We start from the raw sequence: 27,048 nt of genomic DNA on the forward strand, positions 1-27,048 counted from the left end.
GACCCTGTCTCAAAGGAGATGTACAGTTTTCCTAAGAGTGACACCTGAGGTCAATCCTGCAGCTGTCACACATGCCCCCTGCCATGCACCTGCACATGTGTATTAACTACACACACACACACACACACACACACACACACACACACACACACAAACACACACACACAACTCAACATTCATAATGGCTAACGAACACAGCATTGAATCTTCTGACTAACTGAAAATTCAACAAGTTTCTCTAAGTATCTTATTGAGATTGAGAAACTTATAGCTTAAAAATGCTGCAGGGACAAAGAGAAAGACTGTACGTTCAGATTGAAAAAAAAAAGATCTTTATTTTAATCTGGGAATAGTAGCTATGGATGCTATTGAATCCGTCAACTGTATCAGGTAATTCCTTAATCTCTCTCCTTCCTTCAGCCTAGAAAATTCACAACACAACACACAATATCTACATTACTTGCTCATATGTACAGTAAATAATTATTTACTTGTCATCTGACAAGTAAATAATTTTTATCATTAGCTCAGTCTTCCATTAATATAAATGTACATATTTAAAAGCTTATCGGAATATAATGCAGATGAAAATTTTAAAACGAGTCATTTTAATACTAACAGATATTTCACCGAGAGTTTACCTGACATCCTGTACCTGTTTATGGAAAACAGTTTATGGGAAATACATAGGAACACATACTATGTGAAAACACAGTTTATGGGAAACAGTTTATGGGAAATACATAGGAACACATACTATGTGAAAACAGTTTATGGGAAACAGTTTATGGGAAATACATAGGAACACATACTATGTGAAAATGCACGTAAACCGGCACACAGGTTTAACAGGAGAACACACATGTGTAACATGTGCCCTGCAACTTTTTTGTGTCCTTGAAAACTTTGCTTCCTCCTGCCCATTCTCACTTAATGATACAGACCTACCCCAACTCCATCCTGTCTTGTAATAAGAAAAGAAGCTGTATTTGCAAACGTCCCAAGTCTCTGTCTGCCACTTCTCTCCCTACTGTGAATTTTCATTGCTGGTGATTATAAAATCTGAGGGGAGAGCAGAAGCAGCTTATGATGGGGAAACGAGGTTTAGAAACAGACTGAAGCAGAACCACTGAGCTCTGATAGGTTTCGTAGAAACTAAGCATTAACACATCCAAATTGTCAGTGACCAGTGCATTGAGAGCTCCTCCCTCAAGGCTTGAAAGATGCAGAAGCTGACTAATCTGGGTCCCAGTCGGCAGCTGTCTTCGTGAGCTAGCTCTTTTGTTTTTGTCGTCTATCCAGCTACTTCTGAACCAATCCCATTTTAGGCTGTCCTGAATCTGAATACAACAAACAACATCATGATTTTACCTGCTCCACTGACATGGCCCTGGTCGCTGCAGAGTGCGTTGCATCAACATAAAAGCCAGCTCCAGCTATGATATGGACTCCAGTCTGCTCTGCCAGCCACTTCAGTGTGTGCAGGGACCTGCTGAGCCCAGTGGTCGTGTTCTCCACCAAGGCTCCTCCTCCCTGAGCCTTGAAATACAACAGTTCTTCCTTTATGGCTTCTACTTCCTGATTCAACTGGAGGTTTTCTCGATGAGAATAAGGATTCTGGTGAATCCAAAATAAATTTTTCATCGTGATGGGTTCCCTGGAGATAGCCTCGTGGCATGGAGGAGGTGGGAAGTAAAAATTGTCAAAGGTCATTGTCAAATGCTCATGGGTCAGCGTGCGTCCCAGTTTGCTTGGTTCGACAGGGCCCAAAACAGTTTGTACTTTCCCACTTAAGGAAGACATTCCTGAGAGTGTCACCGGGATTTGCTCTAAGGAGGGAAAAGGGAAAGGAAATTAGAAAATTTAATGCAAACATGCTGTCTGTCTGTAGAGGGCGGGGTTGGGAACATGCCTGTCTAGAGAATCAATGAAACTAGAGATATGACCTCATTTATCATCTGCCCCTAAGTGGGATGTGTGGCTAAGATGTCCCAAGTCACTTCCACAGGATCAATTTCAACCTTATTTATTGGGAAAATTTCTTCATATTCCATTCACATTTATATTTCACTTATTTCTGTCTCAGAGCTATGCTTTAACGATACTTCAAACAACCATTTAAAAATTCTTTTGCATAATTGATAACTTTCCATTTATGATTAAATGGAAGTCATGATTAAATATTATTTCATCACTTTTTACCCAAATACAGAGGCTTCTATTCATGGTGCTACAGATTTGCTACCGTAGTGCATGAACTTCTGTGAAAGGCCTGCCGTGTCAGAAGCACAACATGAGATCTCTAACCTGTATGGCTTCATAGAGGATGGCCCCAAAAATAACTGGAGGAAGAAGAAATGCGTAACCAGGTTTATTAACGTCAAAAGTAAGAAGAAACGAATCCTTTCACTTTCATGGGTTTATCATGTATTGCACACAGAAAGTGACCCTTCAATATACAAAAGCAAAACTTCATTGTAACAATGAAAGTGACGATAATGCTATCTGTGTTGCTTAGATGCTAAGTGTCGACATGATACAACCTAGAATCACTTGGGAAAGGAGTCTGAGCGAGGGAATGTCTGCCTGGGTTAGTCTGTGGGTAGATCTGTAGGGAGTTATCTTCATTACACTAACTGACACGGGAACACCCAACCTGTTACAGGTGGCACCATTCATCCCTAGGCAGGGGGCCCTGGACTCTCTCAGAGTGGAGAAACTGAGCATGCAACCGATGTTTGAGTCCGTTTCTCGTTTCTCTTGACCGTGGGTGATGTGACCAGCTGTCTCAGCTCCTGCCTCTGTGACGCTTTCGCGACAGATGAGAGAGAGCTAACATGAACCTCTCCTCCACAAGTTGCTCTGTGTCAGGGTGTTTTATCATAGCATCAGAAATGAACCTAGAACACTGTTGCAACAGAAAGCAGCCACTGTCTCTAAAAAGAGCAAAGACCTGTTTTAGCCCCTACATAGTTTCCTTTTGGGCACAGATTACGTATCTGCCCAAGTTCTCTCTGTGACAGCAAGGACTCCAGTTCAAGCACATCTGTGTTTAAAGTGCACCCCTGACAGAAGGGACTGAGGGAAGAAGATGACACTGAATGTGGTGAATAGACAACCCACAGCTGGCAGCTCTGGCGCTCTGCCAGAAATGAAGCTCCTTCCAGAGGACCAGAGAGACATGTTCTCAGGACTAGAAGGACGGAGAACCAAGTCGCTTTTAAAGCTTTCAAGTGTTTCTACTGCGAACATTCTAAACTTAGTTTCTCTCGTATCTTTGGAAGCCTTCTCTGTATGGGCAGGGGTAGCGCACAAATGTGAGCCTGTGCTTGTGGAGGCCAGAGGTCAACCTCACATGTCATTCTTCTGAAGCCGTTCACCAAAGTTGTTGGTGTTGTTTTGAGTTTTGTTGCTTTTTTTGTTGTTGTTGCTGTTTTGGTTTTGGTTTGGTTTGAGACAGAATCTTTCCCTGGGCTGGAGCTCACAGAGAAAACTAGCTAGCCAGCTGCAGGGCTCTACCTGTGACTAATCCTGACAATGGGATTACTAGTACCTACTAACGTACCTGGCTATTTGGTGTGGGTTCTGGAGATGGAACTCAGGTCTTCATGTCTACAAGGAAAGCACCTTACCAACTGAAACATCATCTTCTTTCATTCTATGATTATCTGAGCATCCTATTTCTCATAACTAAGTTAGAGAATACACATTGCATAGGAATCAACCTGAGCAGGAATGTGATAAAAATACTCTACATAAAAATAATGGTAAAAGCCAGACGTGGTAGTGCATGCTTGTAATCCCAGCACTCAGTGAAGCAGAGGCAGGCATATCTCTGTGAGTTCGAGGCCAGCCTGGTCTACAAAACAAATCCAGGACAGCCATGGCTACACAGAGAAATCCTGTCTCAGAAAATAAACAAACAAAATATGGAGGAAAGTGGCACACAGCCTCTAGTCAACAAAGAGTAGAATTACTTTGTACTTTGACTGGATCACTTCTTTTTGCAGAAGAAAGGCTGTGGGTCTGGATGGGGGAGGGAGATGAACTGAGAGTAGCTGGGGGAGGAGAACCGTAATCAATATATTCTATGAAAAATTATTTTTCAAAAACAGAAAAACAACTGTAAAAAAGTGCCTTGGAAAGCAAAAATATGTAATGGGCACAGTACAGAAAACAAAGTCAGAGGGCAGGGGAAAAGGCTACAAATTATAGGTCAGTTTTTATCCAGCCACTTCAGTAATGTTGAACTTGGATGTTTGGGATAATTTGCTGAGAGTCATAAATGACTGATTTATACTTTTCACAGAGAACTTCGGGGTTATGAGCAATGTGGCTACTGAGTTGCATTTGACAATGCTCTTGTGAAAGAGCCACACTTTCAACATTAGACTGTGTATCTCTACAGGCCATGAGGAACAAAATTGCTTCTGCTCAGAGGATCACCACACAATTGCCAGTGCCTGAACAGGCAGTCTTTTTCATTGATGATCTCTCTGTTCGGAAGAGAGGAGGTGCATTGAAGGTGGTATGGTTATAGACTGGAATGTACTATTTATTCTTTGCTACTAAAAATAAACAGTATGTAGTTACACCTTTGGCTGATGAGATCACAGTACCATTAATAATAGAGCCAGTCCTCCACATGGGTTCCTTTCCTGTTTCCTTCCTTTTGCCTGAGAGCATTACATGTGTAATGCTTTATTACCACATCTACTAGAAAAGTTCTAAGCTACACACTTAAATTGATGTGTATTTGAAAGAGTAACATGGTATGTTTCGAGCTTACAAACTGTGAGTCTTTGTGAAAAAAAGTATTTAAGAAATGTCATCCCCTCTGGGAGGTTCCTCTAATGCTCTCAACAGAAGAGCTGGCTGGCTCTTCTGTGATCACATACAATGTAACACACACCCAGAGGATGAGAAAAGATTAAGGAACAAAACGCTTTACGCGAGAATGCATCTTTGAATGCAGCAAGACACAGATGTAGAATTCCTGGTCCCAGTGTGGCTAGGGATCCCTTTTCTGCCTGTGTTCTGTCTGGAAGTCCCTCTCAGTACATGAGCAGAGGGCTCTCATGATCCTTCACCATAAGGACAAGTGCTTGCAAAGCCAGGGACGGCAAACAGAGGATGAGTGGCAGTGCACCTTTGTCCAGAGGCAAATGGCCACCAACAAAAAAAGGAGGCATCCAGCTTTCTCCAGAGCTTCCCACAGAAAGTTCTGCATTAGACACAACCTGCACTGAAAAAGGGCAGCTGGAGCTCTAAACACATTTGACAAAAGCTGTGTTCCACATCAGCTGTGAAATCTGAACCACATGTGAAAGGACAGCCTGCAATTACTATAATAGCCCAGCCAGAGAAAACAGCCTATGGTAGCCCATCTTCACATGGAGATCCAGAATCATGGAAATCACAGAAGGGACAGGCTTCCTTCCAGGCATGTGTCTGAAGGATCACCTAGATTAGGTTAAGTGAGGTTAGACCATGCCCAGTCATGGGCAGAAACATTCCATGGGCAAGGATACCAGGAGAAAACTAGCTGAGCTCCAGCATTCATTTCTTTCTGTTTCTCTACTGTGGGTGTAATATGACCATTTTGGGTGCTTCTGCCTTGATGGATGGTATCACTCCAACCCAAAATAAATCCTTCCTTCCTCAGATTGCTCTTGTCACATTCTTTGCCAAAGCAACAAGACAAATAATTAATACATAACCCTTTTTAAAAATGTGTTTCCGTTCTATGAGGCCAGGTCTACGCTAGCCTGAACTCCTGGTGATCCTCCTGCCTTGGACTCCCAAGTCCCAGAAATAGAGGTATGAGCCACTATGTCTGCCAACCCTTCTAGTCTCGCTGGGCCTAGAATAAAAAGAGAACACTGAATAAATAAATGAAAATAAGAGAGTAAGAGAATGGAACAATACTGCTGTGTGACACAGCTGAAAACTGGAGACAGTAAGTGGGACTTGGTTATTTACAAATATATGCATATATTAGTTTTTATAAGATATATAAAACATTTGTTTGATGACTGAAGATCTGATGGGGAGGAAGAAGTCTGGATAAGACTATGGTTTTCATTCAGTTTCCCAGGAGCCTTGACAGCTATTTTGGTCTGTTTACCTAAATTGAATATCCTTTGCAGTAACTCTGATGGCCAACTTATCAACTTAACTGGACTGCGACACTTAGGATATAGGTAAAATCACACAACTGGGTGTGTCTGAGAGAAAGTTTCCAGAGATTACTAGATTGCAATGGCTGACCCATTGAACACACTGATACCAAAATCACAGCATTTCAGGGAGTTGGTAGAGGCGGGGGCCAACATGGAAGAAATGGGTTACTAGAGGCCAAAGCTTATCCTGTCCCCTTCCCACAACGCTTTCTCTCCACTTCCAGGCCACAGTAAGATGAACAGTGTCCCCTTCCCTTTTCCCTCAGCCATGGTGATCCCCACTACCTTGGAGCCAAGTCAACAGTGCCCTGGACTATGTGGGCTGACCTCTCTGAAACAATGAATCACAAACAAATGCTTCCCCGTCCAGGTGATTTCTCTCATATTTTACCTCATTGGTGAGAGAATGAGTAACTGACAGAGTTGCCTCCACATTTCAGAGGAGAGAAGTCCTCTAGAAGTCTGGCTACTCTGTGACCAGGTGGGAACTCCTCAACTCACAGCCACTGCAGGCTGTCCGCATGGTGCTTTGCCCTGTTTCTGACACCAGGTTGCTAGCCCTACAGCAGATGGAAGCCATCAGTACTTCAGCTTAGATATAATGGTCACATTGGCAAGCTGACTTTTTTACTGAAATAATTTAAAATTCTCTACCCCGACTTTTCCCACAACAGTGAAAGGTCCAGCACCTTTTATGAAACACTCTGCTGAATTTCACTCATTTTCCTTCATGAATAAACCCTTACTGATGAGGGAAAAGAGATGGAGCCAAGGCCATTTCCCTGGAGAGACCTGTAAGTTACTGCTATAGTGCAGAAAAAAAAAATCAGATGGTGGCTTGGTCTGAAATGGCACCAGTTGAGATGGCAAAAAAGCAAAAAAGCAGATGGAACTTTTTAACTGGACATTCTGGCACTAAAAAAAAATACCCTGCAAATAAATGGCCCAAATATATCAACATTTCTATTTTTTATGTGTTACATCACAGTACAGCAGTTCTCTATAAACACCACACTTAAAGCTGACATCTGATTTGTGATAAAAATATTTTAACAACTATATAATATGTTTTTAAGCTTGTTTGAATACTTCCATCATGTACAGGTTCAAATCTGTGACACGTCTTCTCTCACACAGCAAGGATGTGGCTGCGGGAGAACAGTGGCCTCGGAAGGGCATCTTGCACACAAGTAATGCGATTCCTCTATACCAGGTATGCTCAAAATACAGAAAGAGCTAGCGGGCACTGTGACACAGGTTTGCAGTCTCAGCGACTCAAGAGACTGAGGCAAGAGGATCCTAAGCTCCAGGCCTGTCTGCCTGGGCTGCAGTGTGAGTTAAAAGCCAGCTTGCTAAGTGTGACTTTGTTCCAAACTAACAACCAAACAGAGCTAGAGAGGTATCTCAATGGTAGAGCACTTGCTTAACATGCGTAAGGATGAGGCCAGGGCATCATTTCCTGTACAGAGGTGCAGGACAGAGAAAGAGAGGGAAAGATGATGTTATTGAACACACAAGTGCATAAACGGAAGCCACTACATTCTTCAAACTGTGAGATAAATAGAAAAAAGTGGCTCAGAGCAAAAATGAACATCTCATGAAATAACTGGAAAAAAAATGATTTCACTCACAAGCTTATTTTTTGTTATTTTAGACTAAAAGACTTGACAGACAATGTGGAAATGTTATGAAAGCCGGAGACCATATCAGCGTGCATGGCTGAGGAGATGGTTGGGGGCTTCACTGACTCTAGGTCCATCAAAATGGGCCACCCGGTCAACTCTTCATATCACACATTCTGTGACTGTATGTCACTTGTTGATTTTGTCACTGCCTTATTGTAACTACCTTGTTGATTTTGTTAGCTTGCTGTTTAGTGAAACAACTGAAAATACTCTTGTTCTGAGGAAAATAAGGTGAAAAGGAGGGAAGTAGTAGGGAGGCAATGGAAAAAAGGAGAGAAGGAAGGGGGAAGAAATGGTATCTTATGTAAAAATGAAATAAGCTTTATACCAGTGACATCCTAGAGTCTGGGGAGTGTAATAGTCTGTCAAAACACTGTCTGGCAGGCTCATCCTATGTCCTTTCTTTCTGAAGAAGGGTCCAACCTGGATGCTGGAAGAATACTTGGGGAAATGTTTTGATTTCAATACCAAAGGTAGTCCTGGAATCAAGATATACACCTGTCACCACATGGGCCAGTTAGTAGAATTGGGGGTTTAGTTCAGTAGTAGAATGTTTACTTAGCAAGCAGAAAGCCATAAGGCTTTAGTGTAGTTCCATATCACTCTCTCTTTCTTTCTCTTTCTCTCCCTCTCTCTCTCTCAAACACACACATGGAAGAAAGAAAGGAAGGAAGGAAGGAAAGAAAGAAAGAAAGAAAGAAAGAAAGAAAGAAAGAAAGAAAGAGAAAAAAGGAAGGAAGGAAGGAGGGAAGAAAGGAAGGAATGGAGGGAGGGAGGGAGGGAGGGAGGGAGGAAGGAAGGAAGGAAGGAAGGAAGGAAGGAAGGAAGGAAAGGAAAAAAGTAAAGAAAAAGAGCCTGTACTCTTAGCACTTGGGGAGGCAGAGGCAGGCACATCTCTGTGAGTTAGAGGCCAACCTGATCTACAAAGTGAATCTAGGACAGCCAAAAGCTATACAGAGAAAACTTGTCTCAAAAAACGAAAGCAAAGCAACAACAAAACAAAACAAAAACAAACAAAAAAAAAAAAGAGAGAAGGAAGAAAATCTCTGTTAGTCCTCAGAATGTCACAGAAGTGCCTTTTGCAGCATCAGAAGTTGTAATACTTTGAGTATGTTAATGCTGGTTCTGAACTGTACTTAATCACTAAAGATCTTAAGTGTTTACATTTAATTCCTAGAAAAATCACAAATTAGTGTCTGAAATTTGTAAGATATCTGTATTTCTTTCTCACTTTTTTTTTTTTGTTCTTTCTTTCGTTTTAACAAGACAGGATCCTAGAAGCCCAGGCTGGCTTGGAACTCACTATGAAGCCTAAGCTGGTCTTGAACTCATGGAGATCTTCCTGTCTCAGTGTCCCAAGTGCTAGGATTACAGAAATGAGGCAGCACCTCCAAAATCTTCACACAAATTTCTTTATAAATCTATTCTTTAAGGGATGAATGAAGCTGGAAGACTAGCAGGTTTCAGTCTATAGTTCTTGGCTGTTCCACTAAATAAAGGCATCACTTTGGGAGAGTAGCATAACTACTCTCAATCTGTTTTTCCAACTGTGAAAAATGAATTTTCAATGCAGTCCAAGCTTCAGGCTCTATTCTTTAAGGAAAAGACTTTAAGATATATGTATTTACACACACACACACACACACACACACACACACACACACACACACAACACAACACACAGAGAGAGAGAGACAGAGACAAAGAGGAGAGAGAGTGTGTGTGTATGTAGGAGGATGGATTTCAGCTTCAGGCCCTTCAACATTTGAGGGAACTTCGGGAGAATGGGCCCCAGCTCTGACATTTCTTCTCTGTGTGCTTGAAGAAAGCGTAAAAGCTTCTGATGAGTTCGTTTCCTTGCTTGAAAACTCATTCTCCTGAACGATGGCATAAGATCAAAAGGAAAGGGCAAGCCAGAGAACACCCAAAAGCACTATTTAAATTATAAAGCACCATCGATATGTTTGGAATTATTACAAACTTTGAAATATTTCCTAAATATTTTCTTAGTATCCACAGCCAAATGGACCTGAACTTGTTCTTTTTAAAAACTAACAATAGGGGGCTGAAGTATATGAATCAAACCAAGGCTCTAATTTGCTTATAAATGAATTCCTGCACTTGAGACCCAGGATTGTTAAAAGTAGATTGACTACTTCGATTGACATCAGAGCTCATTAGGTTTTTGGAAATGCCCACCAAAGTGATTACAGCTGCAGGAGGTCCTCATTAGCTATGGGGAACAGCAACGAGAATGCCTTTTAAAATGAATGTGCATACTACAGCGTGTTAGTCTCCACAGATGGCCGTCAGTGAGCGTGCCTCCAACGACACCACTCCTCTGCAGCCCCCTGCCACCCTGAGATGGCCTGCCACTCACTGTCACCAAAACAATATGGTGGAAGTGATGGACTGATAGGATGGCAATCTGAAACCAAAATCTTCAGAAGCCGCCTCTTTCTTCGCGTTTTGTTATCTTGTAAGAAGTCTGTTTACGTTTGCGTGTGAAGGGGGGAATCCTGGGAGTGCTGCAGAGAGGAGGTTCCCAGTCATTCTGCCCCTGTGAACTCAGCCTCCTTGGAGGTACCAGACAGTTGCATGACCAACGTGGATGCTTTCATTCTACAAAGGTCCCAGATGACTGCAACCCCAGCTCCAAATGACTCAGCAGAGCACAGTAAATCTGGAGAGTTGTGGGGTATTAGAAAATAGCTATTGTTTGAAGCCTCTGCTCTAAGATAGAGCTGCAGACTGAACCGTGGATTGTTCCCCAGGCCAAATTGCTAAGTTGGAGCCCTCATCACTAGCTGTGGGACTATGATATGGTGAGGTTTGAAGAAGCCATGAGCTTTCAGTCAAATTTTTAAATGCTATCAGATACATAGTTTGCAAATACTTTCTCCTATTTTGAAAGTTTTCATTATGCTGATAGTTTCTTTTGCTATGGTAAAAGCTTTTTAGCTGGATGTCATCTCACTTGTGAATTTCTGCTTTTGCTCTGTGCTTTTAGAATGTAATAGTAATAATAATAAAAAAATGTTCTCCTGTTTCAGGGTACTGAGGAAGCTCCCTTGTATTTTCTTTCAGTAATTTTAGGTCTTTACATCTCAAGTTGCTTTCTGAACATGGGGAAAGAGAGATCCACTCTGACTCCTCTATGTTTGAGTGTCGGATTTTCACAGCACCACTGATTGAGGACTGTCCCTGCCCCAGTGCACGTCCTTAAGCCTTGTTGAAGCTGAGCTGGCTGTGGGCATGTGGGTTTCCTTCCCGGCAGGCTCTCCGTGCGTGCTGATCTACGTGTGCGCTGTTATGCAAAGATATGCCACTGTAATTACTGTAGGTCTGTACTGTCTTAAGCCTCCTGTAGTGCCTCCTACTTTGTTCTTTTTTGCTCTGGATTGTTTTGGTTATTGTTCTTTTTTTAAGAATTGTCCCTTTCTTTCTCTCTTTCTCTCTCTTTCTTTCTTTCTTTCTTTCTTTCTTTCTCTCTCTTTCTCTCTTTCTCTCTCTTTCTTTCTTTCTTTCTTTCTTTCTTTCTTTCTTTCTTTCTTTCTTTCTTTCTTTCTTTCTTTCTTCTCCATGTAGAAAAGGCATGGATATTTTAAAAGGGAATGCACTGGGTGGACATACCATTTTGAGAAGTATGGACATATAAAAATATTGCTATAGTTTTTAAAAGAAATGCTATATTAACAACTTTCAAGGGGCTACAATGTAATGCAGCGTCTTTTCTATTAGTAGCTAACCAAATGCCCCATTGATGGATAAGTAGGGCATTGAGATGGGACTGATGTCGCCAGATAATACTCCAAAACATGGCGGAAGAAAAGGCCATGCAATTTCAGTTTAGTGGGAACATTCTAAAGAATAAAGGGCAGACAAGTGAGAAGGCTCAGTGAGTGAAGACATTGTTGCCAAGCCTGAGCTGATCCGTGGGACTTGTAAGGTACAAGGAACAGCAGATTTCTAGGAGCTGTCCTGTGATTGTGATGCCTATACACACCGTAAACAAATAAAACGTATTGCTTAAGGTATACAGTTATTTAGAAGTCCATCATTTAAAGACCTTAACTTACATCTGCAGCAGCAGTACCAAATGACTGTCAGGGATTTTCATGGATGGAAATCTTGTTTCAGGCATCAGAGAAAAGCTTTACATTTAAATGGTAACTTAGTCCTTGACAGTCGGCAAAAGTAGTGACATTGTAGGGTTCCTACAAATTTCAAAAGAGAAATTCCCTTGGAGGACCGTTACAACAAATCTGCCATTTCGGTGAGTAGTTTATAAAAATTAACACCACCACAATGAAGGTAGAAATGCCACAGTCCCTCTCTCTGCAGTAATGCTCAGAGGTAAAGTTTTCCTTAGATTTAAAGAAAAACACTTTGGCATTATTCACAGACCGAAATATGCTACCTCAATGCTAGGAATCTGCTTCTAGGAGAAGTTTAGGCACATGTAAAAAAAAAAAATCCATATAGAAAGATTTTATTATGTTGGTATCTAGAAAGGCACCAAGTTTCAGGGGGCTGGAGAGATGGCACAGTGGTTAAGCGACTTGTGGTTCAGTTTCCAGCGCCAGCCTACAGAGACTCACAGCTGCTTGTAACTTCCAGCTGTCTTCTGGTCTCCCCAGGCACTGTATGAACATTATACACATATATGCAGGTACACACACAAAATAAAAATAAACATATTTTGTAAAAACAACAAAAATACCTTAGAAGAGAATGCTGAAATACTTATGGACACCTATATAAACAGTGAAAAATATTTAAAGAGTATTTTTCCATATTTGTTGGCGTGTGAGTGTATGTTTGTGTGTATGCGTCTGTGTGGGCACAAGTGTGTGAGCGCACATGCCCGTGATATGTGCATGTATATATCTCAAAGCTGCTGTCAGGAACCACTCTCCATTACTCTGCTGCCTTATTTACTAAGACAAGGGCTGTCAATCACACCCAGAGCTCACAGCGAGTACACAAGCTGACTGCCTCTACCTCTGTCTTCTGAGGCTGCCATGCTCACCCAGCATTTACACAGGTTCTGGAGATTTGAATTCTGGCCCTCATGCTTGTATAGCCAGTGCTTTAACCAATGAGCTGTCTCCACAGCCCACACTTTCAAAGACTGTCCAATGATCTAGGAAGACGCTCATACTGTAATATATTAAAAAGCAAAACAAACTATACTAACTGTGATAAATGTATGTGCAGCATATATATTTGCATAAGCGCTTAAAACTAGACATATTGAAATATTATGTTTATTGTAGGCTGGTAGAATATGCAAAGATAGTTCATATTTTTCTCATTACAACAATATTTCCCTAGCTCGTTTATGTTTAATTTTTTTATATTTATAATCAGGAAAAGAAAAAAAGTGCAAAAAAGATCAACACCTAAAATAAAATCACATTGTAAAAATCAGTTTGATTCCTCTAACTTAAGCACCAAAAACCGACAAAGATTATGTTCTCAAGAACCATTCTTTTCTGATGTTTGGTATTGTCTCTTATGTAATATTTCAGATCAAATCTCTATCTTTCCAGTGGCTTGGTTCAGTCTGATTAAATCCTGTGGTTTCATTGAGTATTCAGTAGGCTGACCTCGAAGTCACCTTGACATGAAAGTCCGGGACTCAGGATGGAAATTCTGGAGCCTGATCAAAAAAATTGAAAAAGATTCTATGCTTTGAATAATTCTCTTTCTTTCTCTTTCTTTCTTTCTTTCTTTCTTTCTTTCTTTCTTTCTTTCTTTCTTTCTTTCTTTCTTTCTAAAGGACAAATAAGAAAAAATAATTTTATTGGTTATGAAAACTAGCTTTAGCTCGTTACTCACACACTTTAATGAATTTCTGTCTCTAGCGCAGACCACCATCTGAGGATATATTTCTGAGGATATATTTTAATCATCACAGTGTTTTTTTTTTTTTTCTTATATCACAATCAACTCAGCCAAGAGTCAAGATTCTACTTGAATCCCCTCCTGTGTCAGGCTAAGAGTAGAAGTGGGAGCTCTCAAACATTTTTAAACAAAATTGTTATAAAAGAGCAAGTGTAAGTGAAAAGGAGAAATCAAACAAAAGAAATTGCAAGTTAAGACAAACCATGTAATGACAGAACCAATGAGAGGGCAGCCTTTCCTAAGGATGGGAGGTCGGCAGCTCAACAGAAAAGCAAAGAGATGATATAAAAACAGTTACTACAGATTTGATAACTTTATTTAACATCTATTATGTGCTATACTAGTCAGAGAATGGGAGATTTGACAAAATGCAAGAGGGGCACCTCGCCTTCCATCAGAGGCTCAGACAACAGTGTCCATATTAAGGGAGCTCCGTCCACGTGCCAAATGTGCACAAGTCTGTACCTCTCATCTTAAACATTTGCTAAAGCTTCTGGGTTGATGTGGCACGAGGAAACTGAAGCCAAAGAAATTTAAGGACTCCGCTAAGGGGCTGGCAAGCTGAATTAGAGCATACTTTGAAGCATGTCACTATTAATGATGAACAGCAGTTCACAGCAAGTTTGCTCTGGGTAACCAGGGGAGGTTAGCCTATGAGGAACACAGTCGCAGCCATACTGAAGGATCTCTCTGTGCCAAATGCAGCACGTGGTCACTTACATGGGACATCATATTTTATTCCAAAACAGTCAAGACGTTTACATTCTCTCTGATACTGCAGCTACAATTCATCCTTTCCTCCTAATCTTGCTGCCACCATCCTAGTGGGAGCCACCATTATCTCACATCATACATGGACTAAGGCAAGAGCTTATAATGGCTTTCCCATATTTGCAACCCATCTTGCCAAGCTTTCTGGAATGCAGGCACAAACTGTTCTCTGTCTGAGCTCTCCTAACTTTAAAAATATGTCTTTCAAAATAGACTTACCTGTCCCTCATCTTTCCGTGTGTGTGTGCGTGCACATGAGCGCACTATATGAAAGCAATTGCAAAAAAAAAAAAAAAAAAAAAAAAAGCCAGAAGAGGTCATCAGATCCCCTAGAGTGAGAGACAGTTGTGATGCTTAATATAGGTGCTGGGAATTGACTTTGGTTCTCTGGTGCTCCTAACCAAAGTCCATCTCTCCGGTTCCCAGATAAATCTTAACGTACAGTTTGACAGTTTTGGAAGATCACCCCCACCTCCACCCCATACCTATTCTCTGCTCCCCATCCCTAAACTCCTTCTGCCCTTGTCTGGACTCCACAAGTTCTCACCTGGCTCAGGTTTTATTGAACGGTTTTAGATGCTAGGGTAGCACCTTGACAATGCACTTTTGTTTTATTTCTTTATTAGACTTTGACTTCTGCAGGTAAGTCTATATCTTATCTGTCCTCAGCTCTCGTCAGTGTCTGGCACATAGGAGCAATTTTTATCTATATGCTTTTGTTATAGACCAAGCTGTAGTCTATAAATGACTTACATAAAGAAAACATAATGAAGAAAGGAAATTTTAGTAAAGCAAAAACAAGACAATTATAAATAGACATAAGCTTAGGATCAGAAAAGAATATTTTAAGCTGATTTAGGTGGCTGTGCTCATAGTCCTAACACTTGGGATGGTGAGGAAAGAGGATTGTCTTGAGTTTGTGGCCAGACTTGGCAGCCTGAGCTCTACCTAGAGCAGAGACCCTATCTCAAAGCAAAACAAGACAAAACAAAACAGAAGCACTAACTAAGCAAAAACTCTAACATATATAGCCCACGGACATTAAAAACTGTTACTAAAAAGTTATGCTTTTTTCCTAGAATGAGTGTCTAATATAATTATGACAGTAGAGAATTCTCAGGTAACAGATTCTTTTTGTTGAGAATTACACCATTTTCCTAAATCATAACGTTGAAAATTACTTAAATGCATGGAAAATGTTTTCTTTCAGTTCCTGGGTGACAGATTTTAAAACCACGTTTGTTTCTTCAATTTGCCTGTATCTTCACACTCTAGGCTCTTGGAAGACAGTGAACACAACTTTCTAGCTTATTCTTCTTTGCCCCACACAGTACTATATAGGGATACATGACTTTTGTACACTTAAAAATAACAGTAAGTGACTTCATCTCAAGTAACTCAGTGGAAACCAACTGGAAGGCAGAAAAGCACAAAAACCCAAGTAAAGTGACAGCGGTGGTGCCTGGCCAGGGCGATGATGTCACAAAGAAAGAACACGGGACAGGGACTTTTATGTTTCATATGTGCATGTGGGTGGGGTGGGAATGTGCACAGGTTGATGCAGCTGGCCTTTTGCCATCACTTTGCAACTTAGCTTTTGGGACAGGGTCTCTCCCCGAAGCTGAGGCTGACTGATTAGGCCCATTTGGCTGTGCGGTAAGCTTCGGTAAAGATCTGTCTCAATCCATCCTGCACTGCCATCACATGTCTGTGCTACCATGCCTGGATGCTTCATGTGGGTGTTTAGATTTGAACTCGGGACCTCGTTTTTACTGACTGAGTCATCTCCCAAATGCCCCTAGATTCGTGTTTTTTATCCTTTTAGGCAGTTTAATTTTGAAAGTCTTCTTTGAATCACAGATTCAATCGCACCTCTGTGTATTAAAAGATACTCCCTAAGAACTCTTCCCACATTCTTTAATTTGAAGATGAGATTAAAAAGGCTTGAGATTTGCTACTCTGTTTAGCTAATGTAGAGTTCAACAGAGAACCAGTGGCAGCTGCATGGTTTTAGATAGTCAGGCTGAGCCTGTTTGGTGAAAAAAAAAAAAAAAGAAAAGAAAACAACAGGGTAGGTAGAGGAAAGTTCTAAGAGAGAAAGCAGGGAGCATTAGAGACCTCGGCAGCCTTCTTCCAGCCTTTGTCCTCTTGATCTGTTAGCGTGGCTGCTTCCCACCTGGACAACTGTGTGACAAACATCATGGCATGGTTGATGAAAGGGAGAGTGAGACTTGAGCCAGCCTTACTTTGGTAACTACTAGTAGTCCCTTCCTGCTCTTGGAGCTGCAGGTACCAGTGCTGAATTATGACTGCAACTGACAACTAATAAGCAAAGAATACACAAATAAGCACTCAATAAGCAAAGAACTGATCTTTAGTCCTGTATTTCCCATCCTTCAGTTCCATTCCATGTATTTTAGGCATATGCTCTCTTTTGTACTGTGTTGTCTTTGTAGGCTTACCATGAGACTTCGCTAATCCGAAGACAGTAGGAAATCTTGTTATAATTTATAACAGATACTTTGATACCTAAGTTCAGAGAATCTAGAAAGACAACTTGAGGAAGCCAAGATTTCCAGGCACTAGCATTTTTTTACATGGATACACTTAAACTTAATGGAGCAGATGTTTGCTGAGGCTCTCTCCTGACTAATGAAGATATTAAGGAACATGAAGATGAAACGGGGATAACATTGCCACTACGAAGCCACAGAACCTATGACAAAGTGCTGTCATGTGGTGAAAACCAAAGAGAAGTTAGCTGATTGTTTATATTAACAAGACATTCGTGAAATGATGCAGTATGGTGATGTCAGGAAAAAATATAGGGCAAATTCACTGTTGGGCATATGGAGACAATCACCAACATGAGGGGCACTAAGAAGGCTTCTGGGAGTAGGAGAAGAAGCCTGGCATGAGCAAGAAAACGCATATTGGAACTTGCAAGCAGCCTGAAAAGCCTCATGCATAGGCTGCATGACTGGTTCATTATGAAAAAAAACTGACACATGGGCCTGGCCGAAGATGAGCCCTGCGTTAGCCCTGCGTTAGCGTGGTAATCTAATGGGAAGTAAAGGGTACAGACTGCATGCTGGACGAGTTAGGAAAGGAAACTAAAGAATTTGCCTTGTACCTCAGGAGGAACATTTCATGGTACATGCCAGCTTGGACAGGCACCCTCTTTTTGTTTCCTGTAATATGGAAGTGTTGAAATGATTATCATATGAGAACAAACTGTTAAGTCTTGAAAGCTGATTCAAACAAGCATTACTTGGATAGTTAACTGATCTTTGAAATATGTCACTTAGTGACGATAAAAGTTAAATCATTTTGAATGGCCAGAAGGTTCCCAGCAGTTCAACTCTGAACTCTTAAAGGCCAGTCACTGCACAAATGAATGTATTTTCCTAAAACTGTATATTAGAGCCCCAGCTCTCTATATAGCTAGTTTCATTGCCTTCAAGAGATTACTGAGCATCAAAACAGTTATTTACATAATAATTTCAGGTGGTTCCCCGAAGAGCTTAAGGCACTCTGCACACTTTAATTAAGTCTCTTAATGTACAGGACAAGCAGGCAAAGGATGAAGGTGAGTCATGGAAGTGGACCCAACAGTGGAAGACTGGACCACAGGATGTGCTTTGAGATGAAATCCACTTATTATTGCTCCCATTTCAGCAATGAGGAAATGGAGTTCCTGTTCAAACAAGGGTGAGAAGCTACAGTCCATTTTCACTAAAGGCAGAACACTTCACTGTGGGCTCTGGAAGCATCCCCGGGGAGACCTTCAAAAATAGTATCACCAGCATGACTTGTGAGGTTTGTCTCCTGAGAGTCAACCAACACTTATTAATAAAGACCCAAAATGTGAGCCAAAGAAACTATACATCATTTTGTTCTTGAAAAAAAGACACAGGACATGAATCCCAACATGTCGCTCACGACCTCTCAGCTTTGATTAACTGCTTTTGGGAAGTGTCGTAAGTATCCCCTTTCACTGTGACAAAATAACACACACAAGGGATTACAGGAGTGGAAATTCATTCCGACCCCTGATTTCAGAGGACTCCTGCCAGGGTTTCTTGGTCCTGTGTGCTTGGGTAGATCGTCATGATGGCAGAAGCATGTGGCAGAGAGTGTTCTTCAGCAGACTGCATCAAAGCAGGTGGGAGCATGATGAGGCAGAGCAAACTGTAACTTCAAGCTGTTTCTTCCCAGCAGGTTTCATGGCCTACATTTTACCGCCACCCCTTAGTACCATTATAGTATGAATCCAGCAAGGGATTAACCTACTCACTATTTCAAAGCCCTTAAATGTACCATCTCCTTAAGGGCTCACGCAGACACTCCAGCAGTGTGCTCTACCCATCACCTATACGATCCTTAATCCAGCCAAGATGTTGACCAAGATGAACCAAGCTCAAGTAGCTTCTGTGACTTCATTTGTCTAGAGCAGCTCTTACCCTCCCTCTATCTCATCTTAATTTCATCGCCTGAGAGATGAGTGGGTACTCCGCAGTCATAAGGGGTGTATTAGGAGTAGGGTTGGTTATATTGCAGATACAGTACAGGTTATAGGACTAGACATTCAAAAGACTATGGCATGGTTTGGGTATGGTTTAAATATATACTTCTAGGGCTCATGGGTCGGGAGCCTGGTCCTCCTTATGGCAATGTGAGATGTAGTGTGGCCATTAAAATCCTAGTAAAAATAATTGGCTCATTGTGGATACTGCCCTTGGGAGTAAGTGAGTTCTCTTGGAATCTAGGTTAGTTTGTATATGGTGGTTGTGTCAATGACTAAGCCTGGCCCCTTCCTATCACTAGGAATTCTCTATCACTAGGGATCTTTCCCTGTTACAATGATGCCATGATGCCACCCATGATGATGTGACAGTCATGAGGACCCACACCCAAACCAAGTGGATACTGATATCATACTACTGGGCCTCTAAACTACAAGGTCTGTAGATTTATTTTCTGTATAAATCACCCACTTTCAGACATTTTGCTTTAGCAACAGAAAAATGGATGATTGCAGAGTAGAAAACTGAACATGTCCTTCTTTCTACTTCTTCCCCTGCTGTACCGGTGTAGACCCTAACTCAGATTCTGAAGAGCAAATGTATGTGCAACTGTCGGGCACAACCTTGTTAAATCAATTCAACGTCTTATAAAGAAAATTAAGAACTTCCCTGCTTTATCAGACCCAGAGTATTCCCTCAGTCCAATGCTCCCCTAATGTCCCAAGAGAAGATGTGGTTTTCAGGGAAATAGAGAGCTCAGTAAAAAAAAAAAAAAAAAAAAAAAAAAAAAAAAATCATAAGACAAATGCTATTACTTAGTGAATATACACACAGATATAGTCACATTTACTATCAAGGTCTTTAAAAGAAACAGATACAAGCAACAAAGCTCTATGGCAACATTTTTACATCCTAGAGAATGATTGGCTTCTACTGAATTATCACAACAATGAAACTGTAAAATACAAAACTTGGTTGGAAATTTGTGGAACCACAAGCTTAAGAAAACTTTGTTAAGACAGAAGTGGTATTAATAGGTTCAGGAAAAACATCACTGACAGAATCTGCTCCGAAGAGAATGGGGTGTCTGATACAGGAACAGATTTGGGGGAAAGACTAGTATTTGATGTACTGAAAGGGTTTGTTTTATCAAGAGAGAGAAAGAAAGGGAATGGGGTTGGATGGATGGAGAGGTGGAAGAAACCTGGGAGGAGTTGGGTGAAGAGAAACCACATCAGAATATATGGAATAAAAACAATTTCAATTTCAAAAGGGAAAGTAAAAGCGAGGTAACAAACAGCTTGTTTCTCCTCATGAAGGGTGTTTTATTGCAAGGCATCAAGGGCAAATCTGTAATAACCAGTATGCCACGGAGACATAAGCTTCTATCGTTGAAGTGGGTGGAAAAACGCTCCTAAGGAATTTTCAGTTCTCTACAGAAAAAGCCTTACATAACTGGAAAAAGTTCCCAGCGTCAAATAAAAGCAAATATGTAAATATAAGAGAACTTAATCATCTATATGTATTCCCCATAAACATAAAAGACACCATGTCTCCTAGAAAGGTTTCTCTAGTGGATGGCCCAGCAGTTAAGAATGCTTCCTGCTCCTCAAGAAAACCAGAGTTTGGGTCTCAGCACCTGAGTCTGGTGGCTTCACCTGTAACTTCAGTTCAGGGGATCTAACACCCTCTTCTGGCTTCCCTGGGCACTGTATGAATATGGCATGTATACACACACACACACACACACACACACACACACATACACAGGAATCTTTAAAAGAAAGGTTTGTTGTGCACAATATTTTATTTTGTGGGTCTCTATTACTGCTTCCTAAGATATTGTAGACTCATGTATTTATTTATTATTATTACTAAACACAACTATTTAGCTATATTCTTTTTTTCCTCTGAAATCTATAGTGCTTTATTCTCCCTATCACCTCACTTGTTTATCAAGCATGTCTTTTTTTTTTACACTTTATTCACTTTGTAGCCCCCCATAAGGCCCTCCCTCCTCTCCTCCCAATCCCACCCTCCCTCCCCCTTCTTCATGCATGCCCCTCCCCAAATCCACTAATAGGGGAGGTCCTCCTCTCCTTCCTTCTGATCTTAGTCTATCATATCACATTCGGAGTGGCTGCATTGTCATCTTCTGTGGCCTGGTAAGACTACTCTTCCCTCAGGGGGAGGTGATCAAAGAGCAGGCCTATCAGATTGTGTCGGAGGCAGTCCCTCTTCCCATTACTATGTAACCCACTTAGCCACTAAACTGCCATGGATTACATCTGCTCAGGGGTTCTAGGTTATCTTCATGCCTGGTACTTGGTTGGAGTATGGGTCTCTGGGAAGACCCCTGTGTTCAAATCTTCTGGTTCTGTTGCTCTCCTTGTGGGGTTCCTGTCCTCTCCATAACCTACTATTTCTCACTTCTTACGTAAGATTCCATGCACTCTGCCTAACAGTTGGCCATAAAGTCTCAGCGTCTGCTTTGATAGTCTGCAGGGCAGAGCCTTTCAGAGGCCCTCTGTGGCAGGTTCCTAGGTTGTTTCCTGCTTTCTTCTTCTTCTGATGTCCATCCTCTTTGCCTTTAGCTATATTCTTAAACAATTGTTAAACTCATGGTGAAGTGCTGTCTCTTGAAAATAGAGTAATAAACTGCTGCTGAGTAATACGGTATTGCACTGGTTTGGGAGGGAGGAAGAAAGAAATGTATGAAGGGCCTAACACTGATGTAAATTTGGTAATACAAGATTAGCCCTTCCTCCTTATATCCATGCATCTTATTTTGCAGTGTATAGTGTATATAAAAGACAGACAAGTCCAAGTATGCAGCACCTAGTCTTCCTAGACGAAGGGGCTGCCGGTGTGGGACAAAGTAGAGTTAGTGAAAAGACATGTTTTTAAATTGTGTTAAAGTTTGTAGGAAAAAAAAAAAAAGAAGCACTTAGGAAGTGAAATTGTTAATATTCCCAGAAAAACATGAACTACGTAATCTGACCCCTGGCTTGAGGGAAATGAAAGAAGGTCTAGACCAGAACGTTGCTACTTAGGAGCAGTTTCTGACTGAGCTTTGGTCTCGTGTGCAGTGCATCCACTGCACTGTAGGTATACTGAGGAAACATGCTTGTTGGAAGCATGTAGTCCTTACACTTTTAAGTACATAATAGACTTTGGTAATGTATGGCTTTAATTCTAGGCTGAGGCAGGCGGATCTGAGTTCCAGGCCAGCCAGGGCTACATAGGCTTTGTCTCAAAGCAGTGAGAAAATGTGGAGAATGGACTGGTAGGGTGGCTCAGATGTGAAGGCACTTGCCACCAAGCTTGTGACCTGAGTTTGATCTCCAGGATATAATGATGGGAGAAAACTGATCCACAAATCTTTTAGCTTAAACAATTGTTAAACAGAAAGTTCCTTTAATTATAGCTTAAAATACACTTTGTCAAAATTACCAAAATACCCAAGGATTATAATTTTAATCTCTTTTTTTGGATTTGATTAATGTCTGTAACTTTAAGAAATTTACTAAGTTTCTTGAATAAAAAAAAAAAATAAAGTCATTTTTAAGTCAAATCACAAATCCGCTGCCAAAACATGTCAGAGGCTGAAATGCCATCCAAGCAAAGTATGGTTTTGAATTTAGATCAATGACTTTAAAGTAACAAAAATATTGGATATTTTTATTAAATATTAAAAAATGTATTTACAATGATCATGTTTAAATATCAATCACAGTTAAATGTTATATGCCCAAGAGTTTAAGCTGAAAGGGACTATGTGTTTGTGTTGCAGATGTGAAAACTGAATTCTTGTTCTTTCAAGGGTCCACTAATCTAAACCAGAGCTGAGTCTCTCAACCTCTCAGCCTCAGGATCTTTTTTATTAAGTCCTAGGAACATATGTTGTGACCATCATAATGAGTTCCCACGATCTTCTTTAACATGCAATTGCGACTCCAAAGAAAATATCATTTATTGTTCTAGAAACACTGCTACAACATCCAATCCCAGCTGCATGGCTCTCGGGGTGCCATGCATGAAGCAGTCACTGGATTGCAGTGTTTTCCTTTTTCTAATTATAAAAACAAGGACTTTAGCAATTTAGACCTGCCTGTTTAATTTGGTTGTTGCAAGAAGCAATAATAAAAATAACCCTAAAGCATACAGCATAGCTAAATGCAAACTAAATGCTTAATAACAAACACCCATCTCAACTATATTTAAACCAGGAGGCAATAACCAGTTGGACTCATAATGAGGCATGAGTATCGAGGAGCCTCTCCGTGTTCTGTGTCCTTACAACACCGTAGCTAGACATTAGGGCTGCGAATCTAAGACACTCTGGAGCTCCTAAATGTTTCTCCTTTTCCATAATCCAGTTTTGTGTTCACCTAAGCCATGTAACAATTATGGCTTGAGGCCAAATTAGAAGTCAGTGCCTCTTCACCTCTACCATAGATTCCTAAGCCAGAGGCAGTGGTAAATAAGCGCCTTTGTTGTTTCGGATACACCCTGAAGAATCCGCCCTGAACCTCTCATAACAGAGAAGAAGCGTCGCCAAGAATCGTTCACTCATAGTAAAAGATGGCTTCCCAGGTGACATGCAAAATTGTCTAGCTTGAGCTGACCTTTAAAAAAACAAGCAAAAAACCCTTATCGACTAGATTCTCTTGGATAAGAAATAGACTCCACAACAGGAAAAGGTGGGAAGAATTGATACTTTGAAAAGTGTTATAAATGCAAAATTTTCAACAAAGGTGAATATATTAGGCATAGAAAACCGGATTGTGAGGGAAGGGCTGTGAGAGAACACATGTCTAGCATGTGAAAATCCCTGGGTTCCTTCTTCAGCAAATCTCTAGGGATAAAAGAAAAAAAGATTAAGCAGTTAAAAACAAACAAACAAACCTTCCTTTTCTCCTTTGTTCCTATCTGTTTCAAACATGGATGACTATGTGGCTAGAGACGTCCTACCTACCATGCATGACATCTGGATTCAATTCCCAGGACTACAAAATAAGGGAATGCATATAAACAAACAAACATGGATTACTTTTGAGTTCACGCACACATGCATATATGCACACAGGCAATTTTTTGTCAAAAAATAATTTGCTACAGTCTCTCCTGCTTGGCAAAATATGATATCCACAGGAGAAATGAAACGGGAGAGTTAGGAATGTAAGTTGGTGGCAGTGACAGCATGGGGACTGGAGCCAGAATTCTGGATTCTTGGTCCCAGTTCTTGACCATGCTTTCTGAAAGAAGTCAGGCCACGCAGTTAGTGCTAAACGGCAGTGTTGAAAATGGCTTCTAACCATTTTTCTAAGCTTACAATCAACACTCGTTTTTTTTTTAAACCCGCAGTTTTCCTTTCTGAATTGTATGTCTCCATCTCAAATTTAAACAAGCATTGCTCTCAGTGTTTAATTACAATTTAATGGAAATAGTACTTGCATTCCAATTAGCTTTTAGTTTTCACATCACGAATGTGCATCCAAGTTATTGTGTCATTATAATCTCATGTTATAATGGCTTCATAATGCAAGTCCCTGCAGGGTTGAATTAGTAGTTTCCTATGGTAATCGGCCATCACTATAATATCATAATCACATAAGTACAGGCCCCGCATGCTCCGCTGCAATCATTCTGACATTGTGAGAGCATTTTAATAGTATTAGCATAGATTCTCTAGAGAAATCATCTCATTGTCACTGCATTGTCACACAAGATTAATTGTGATGGAGCCGAGTCATGGTGATATAAGAGCTTGAAAAGGGAAGAGTGACACCCAGCATCATGGAGTCCACCTTCTCCAAAAGGCAGTGCATTCTGCAACAGGTCATGAGACAAGCCTTGACTAACTAGTTGTCTCTTCCTAAGATGTTAAGGTTCGGGTTTGCTTGTGAGGCCTCAAGCAACAGTAACAAACTGGGTCAGTACCTTTCTGGCATAGTAAAAGTAGACATGGTTCCTATATATGAGGGGTTTGCAGTTCAATCAGGTTTGCAGAGAATGCTGCACACTCGTGAGAAATAATGTATTCTGGAGTAGTTGGCCGTACCTAGGGCTGAGATTTACGGAAGAATGTATTGCTGTTGTTTCCAGCATTGAGGGTGGAGCCAGCACTATGCTACACCTCCAACTAGAAAGAATGGCTAATAACTAGGAGAAGAGTTGAGTGTGACAAGGATAACCATTGTGGCAAAAACAGAATGTGCTTTATGAACATCTGGATGGTCTCTTGTATTCATTCATTCACTCATCCTGGGAAGAGAAAGGAACTCTAGCAGAGCACAGAGCCCTAGTGTGCGTAAGCACAGGCCAGAAGCAGTGCTGTGGGCAGAAGACTCATGCTGGAGGTACACCCCCACATTTAACAATATGGAAAGGGGCTTAGGACCTTTACGAGTGGGGGTCTTGTGGGAGTGACTGGGTCAGGACCATCCTGTGGGAGGACGAATGCTGATTGAGCTGAGGGGACAGATTGCAGCCCTCTGGGGTAGGTTAGTTTCTAAGAGAATGGGTTGTTTAAAAGGGGTGAGCTAGGGCTGGAGAGATGGCTCAATGGTGAATATGCACTAGTCTTACAGAGGGCTCAGGTTTGGTTCCCAGCACCCACATGGAAGCCCACAACTGACAGTGATTCCTATTTCAAGAGTCTCTAATGCCCTCTACTAATCCCTCTTTCATTCTTTACTTTTCTAATACACACACACACACACACACACACACACACACACACACACACACACCTGGCAACACAGCCAGGACCCCTCTCTAGACTATGCACCTATGCTATTTGGGCTTTCTAGTTACCAGCGTCACAGGCCAAATAAATGTTTTTATCTTTATCTTCCTTCAGTGTTTTCCATGCAGAGAATGGAAGCTGCATTGTTCTGGACTGCTAAGAGAAGAAGGAACAGAGCTTTCCTCATGTAGCTTCAGATCAAGCACCAGGAAAAATAAAGTCTCATGGAGAAAAATGCTGCCCATCCCCCACTAGTCTCCTTGGTTTCCATAGTTGAAACCACAGTGCAAAATTACTGTCATTGTGTCAATGACAAATGGCACACATATCAGGGACTGGCAGGATATTGTGTTCATTGGAGGGGCCTCTAATCTCCTAGTATTCTCGGGGGATCCCACAGGAGAATTGCAAACAGATTCTCATAACTCATGAAGAATCTTCCCTGCTAGATGTGGAAGTGAGAACAACGTCACAGCAGCACTTAGCACCATGCCTGGCCCAAAGCAGGCATTCTATAAATGTTTATGGATGGATGAATACATTAACTCGACTGGAAAGAGAGTGTGGCTTTCAGAGCCGCTGTGGGTCTGAAAACACAGGGAACAGATTTGAGATCTGTAGTCTCTGGTGACATTAACAGTATGAGTTACCAACTGGCAATGCTTCTCGGATTATTGCTTGTCTTCTTGGTCGTGGAACAGTACAGCATTCTGAGGGATGGTGGTGGCAGCATTCTGAGGGACAGTGGTGGCTAATCTTCCCTTTCTGGGACTGTGTACACCTGGAAGACCTCAGAATTACTCTAAGGTTCTAGTTTCCAAAAAAAAAGCAATAACGCTTTTTAATTGGAACACAGAAAGGATAAAGCTATATTCTCTAAGTACTCAAAGCTACTTTTACCAACAAGCTGTGGAGCAATATAAACCGATTACATAAACAGAATTAGCTGTCCTCCCTTTGAAGTTATTTTTAACTTCATAGGTAAAGTCTTTTTAGCCCTTGCCACTCCAGTTTGCTTTGGGTCTTGTTTAGGCTTCCTATGAAATTAAATCTCATTTCCTGACTTATTCTTTCCACTAAATTCATCTCATGAATTTCCCATGATGTACTGGTTTAAAAATGTGCTTTTATCAGACTTGGCTATCAGTTTTTATCATTTTCTCTGTTACTAGATAGACAAATCAGTAATTTGGGGGACTAGTGAGACGGCTAAGTAGGTAAAG

At 41.1% G+C, this 27,048-nt stretch overlaps 1 protein-coding gene across 1 annotated transcript in view; it reads right to left on the reverse strand.

Annotated features, from left to right (window-relative positions):
• Positions 1-27,048, reverse strand: part of Pter (phosphotriesterase related) — a 61,757-nt gene that overhangs the window by 24,362 nt on the left and 10,347 nt on the right. Inside the window, exon 2 of the mRNA XM_055593847.1 lies at positions 1,372-1,829. Within this exon, the coding sequence (XP_055449822.1) occupies positions 1,372-1,803 (432 nt within the window). The 5' untranslated portion in view covers positions 1,804-1,829. The remainder of the gene's footprint in view (positions 1-1,371; positions 1,830-27,048) is intronic.

This window comes from Psammomys obesus, unplaced genomic scaffold, assembly GCF_907164565.1.
Source record: "Psammomys obesus unplaced genomic scaffold, mPsaObe1.curated_primary_1811, whole genome shotgun sequence".
NCBI classification, from domain to species: Eukaryota; Metazoa; Chordata; class Mammalia; order Rodentia; family Muridae; genus Psammomys; species Psammomys obesus.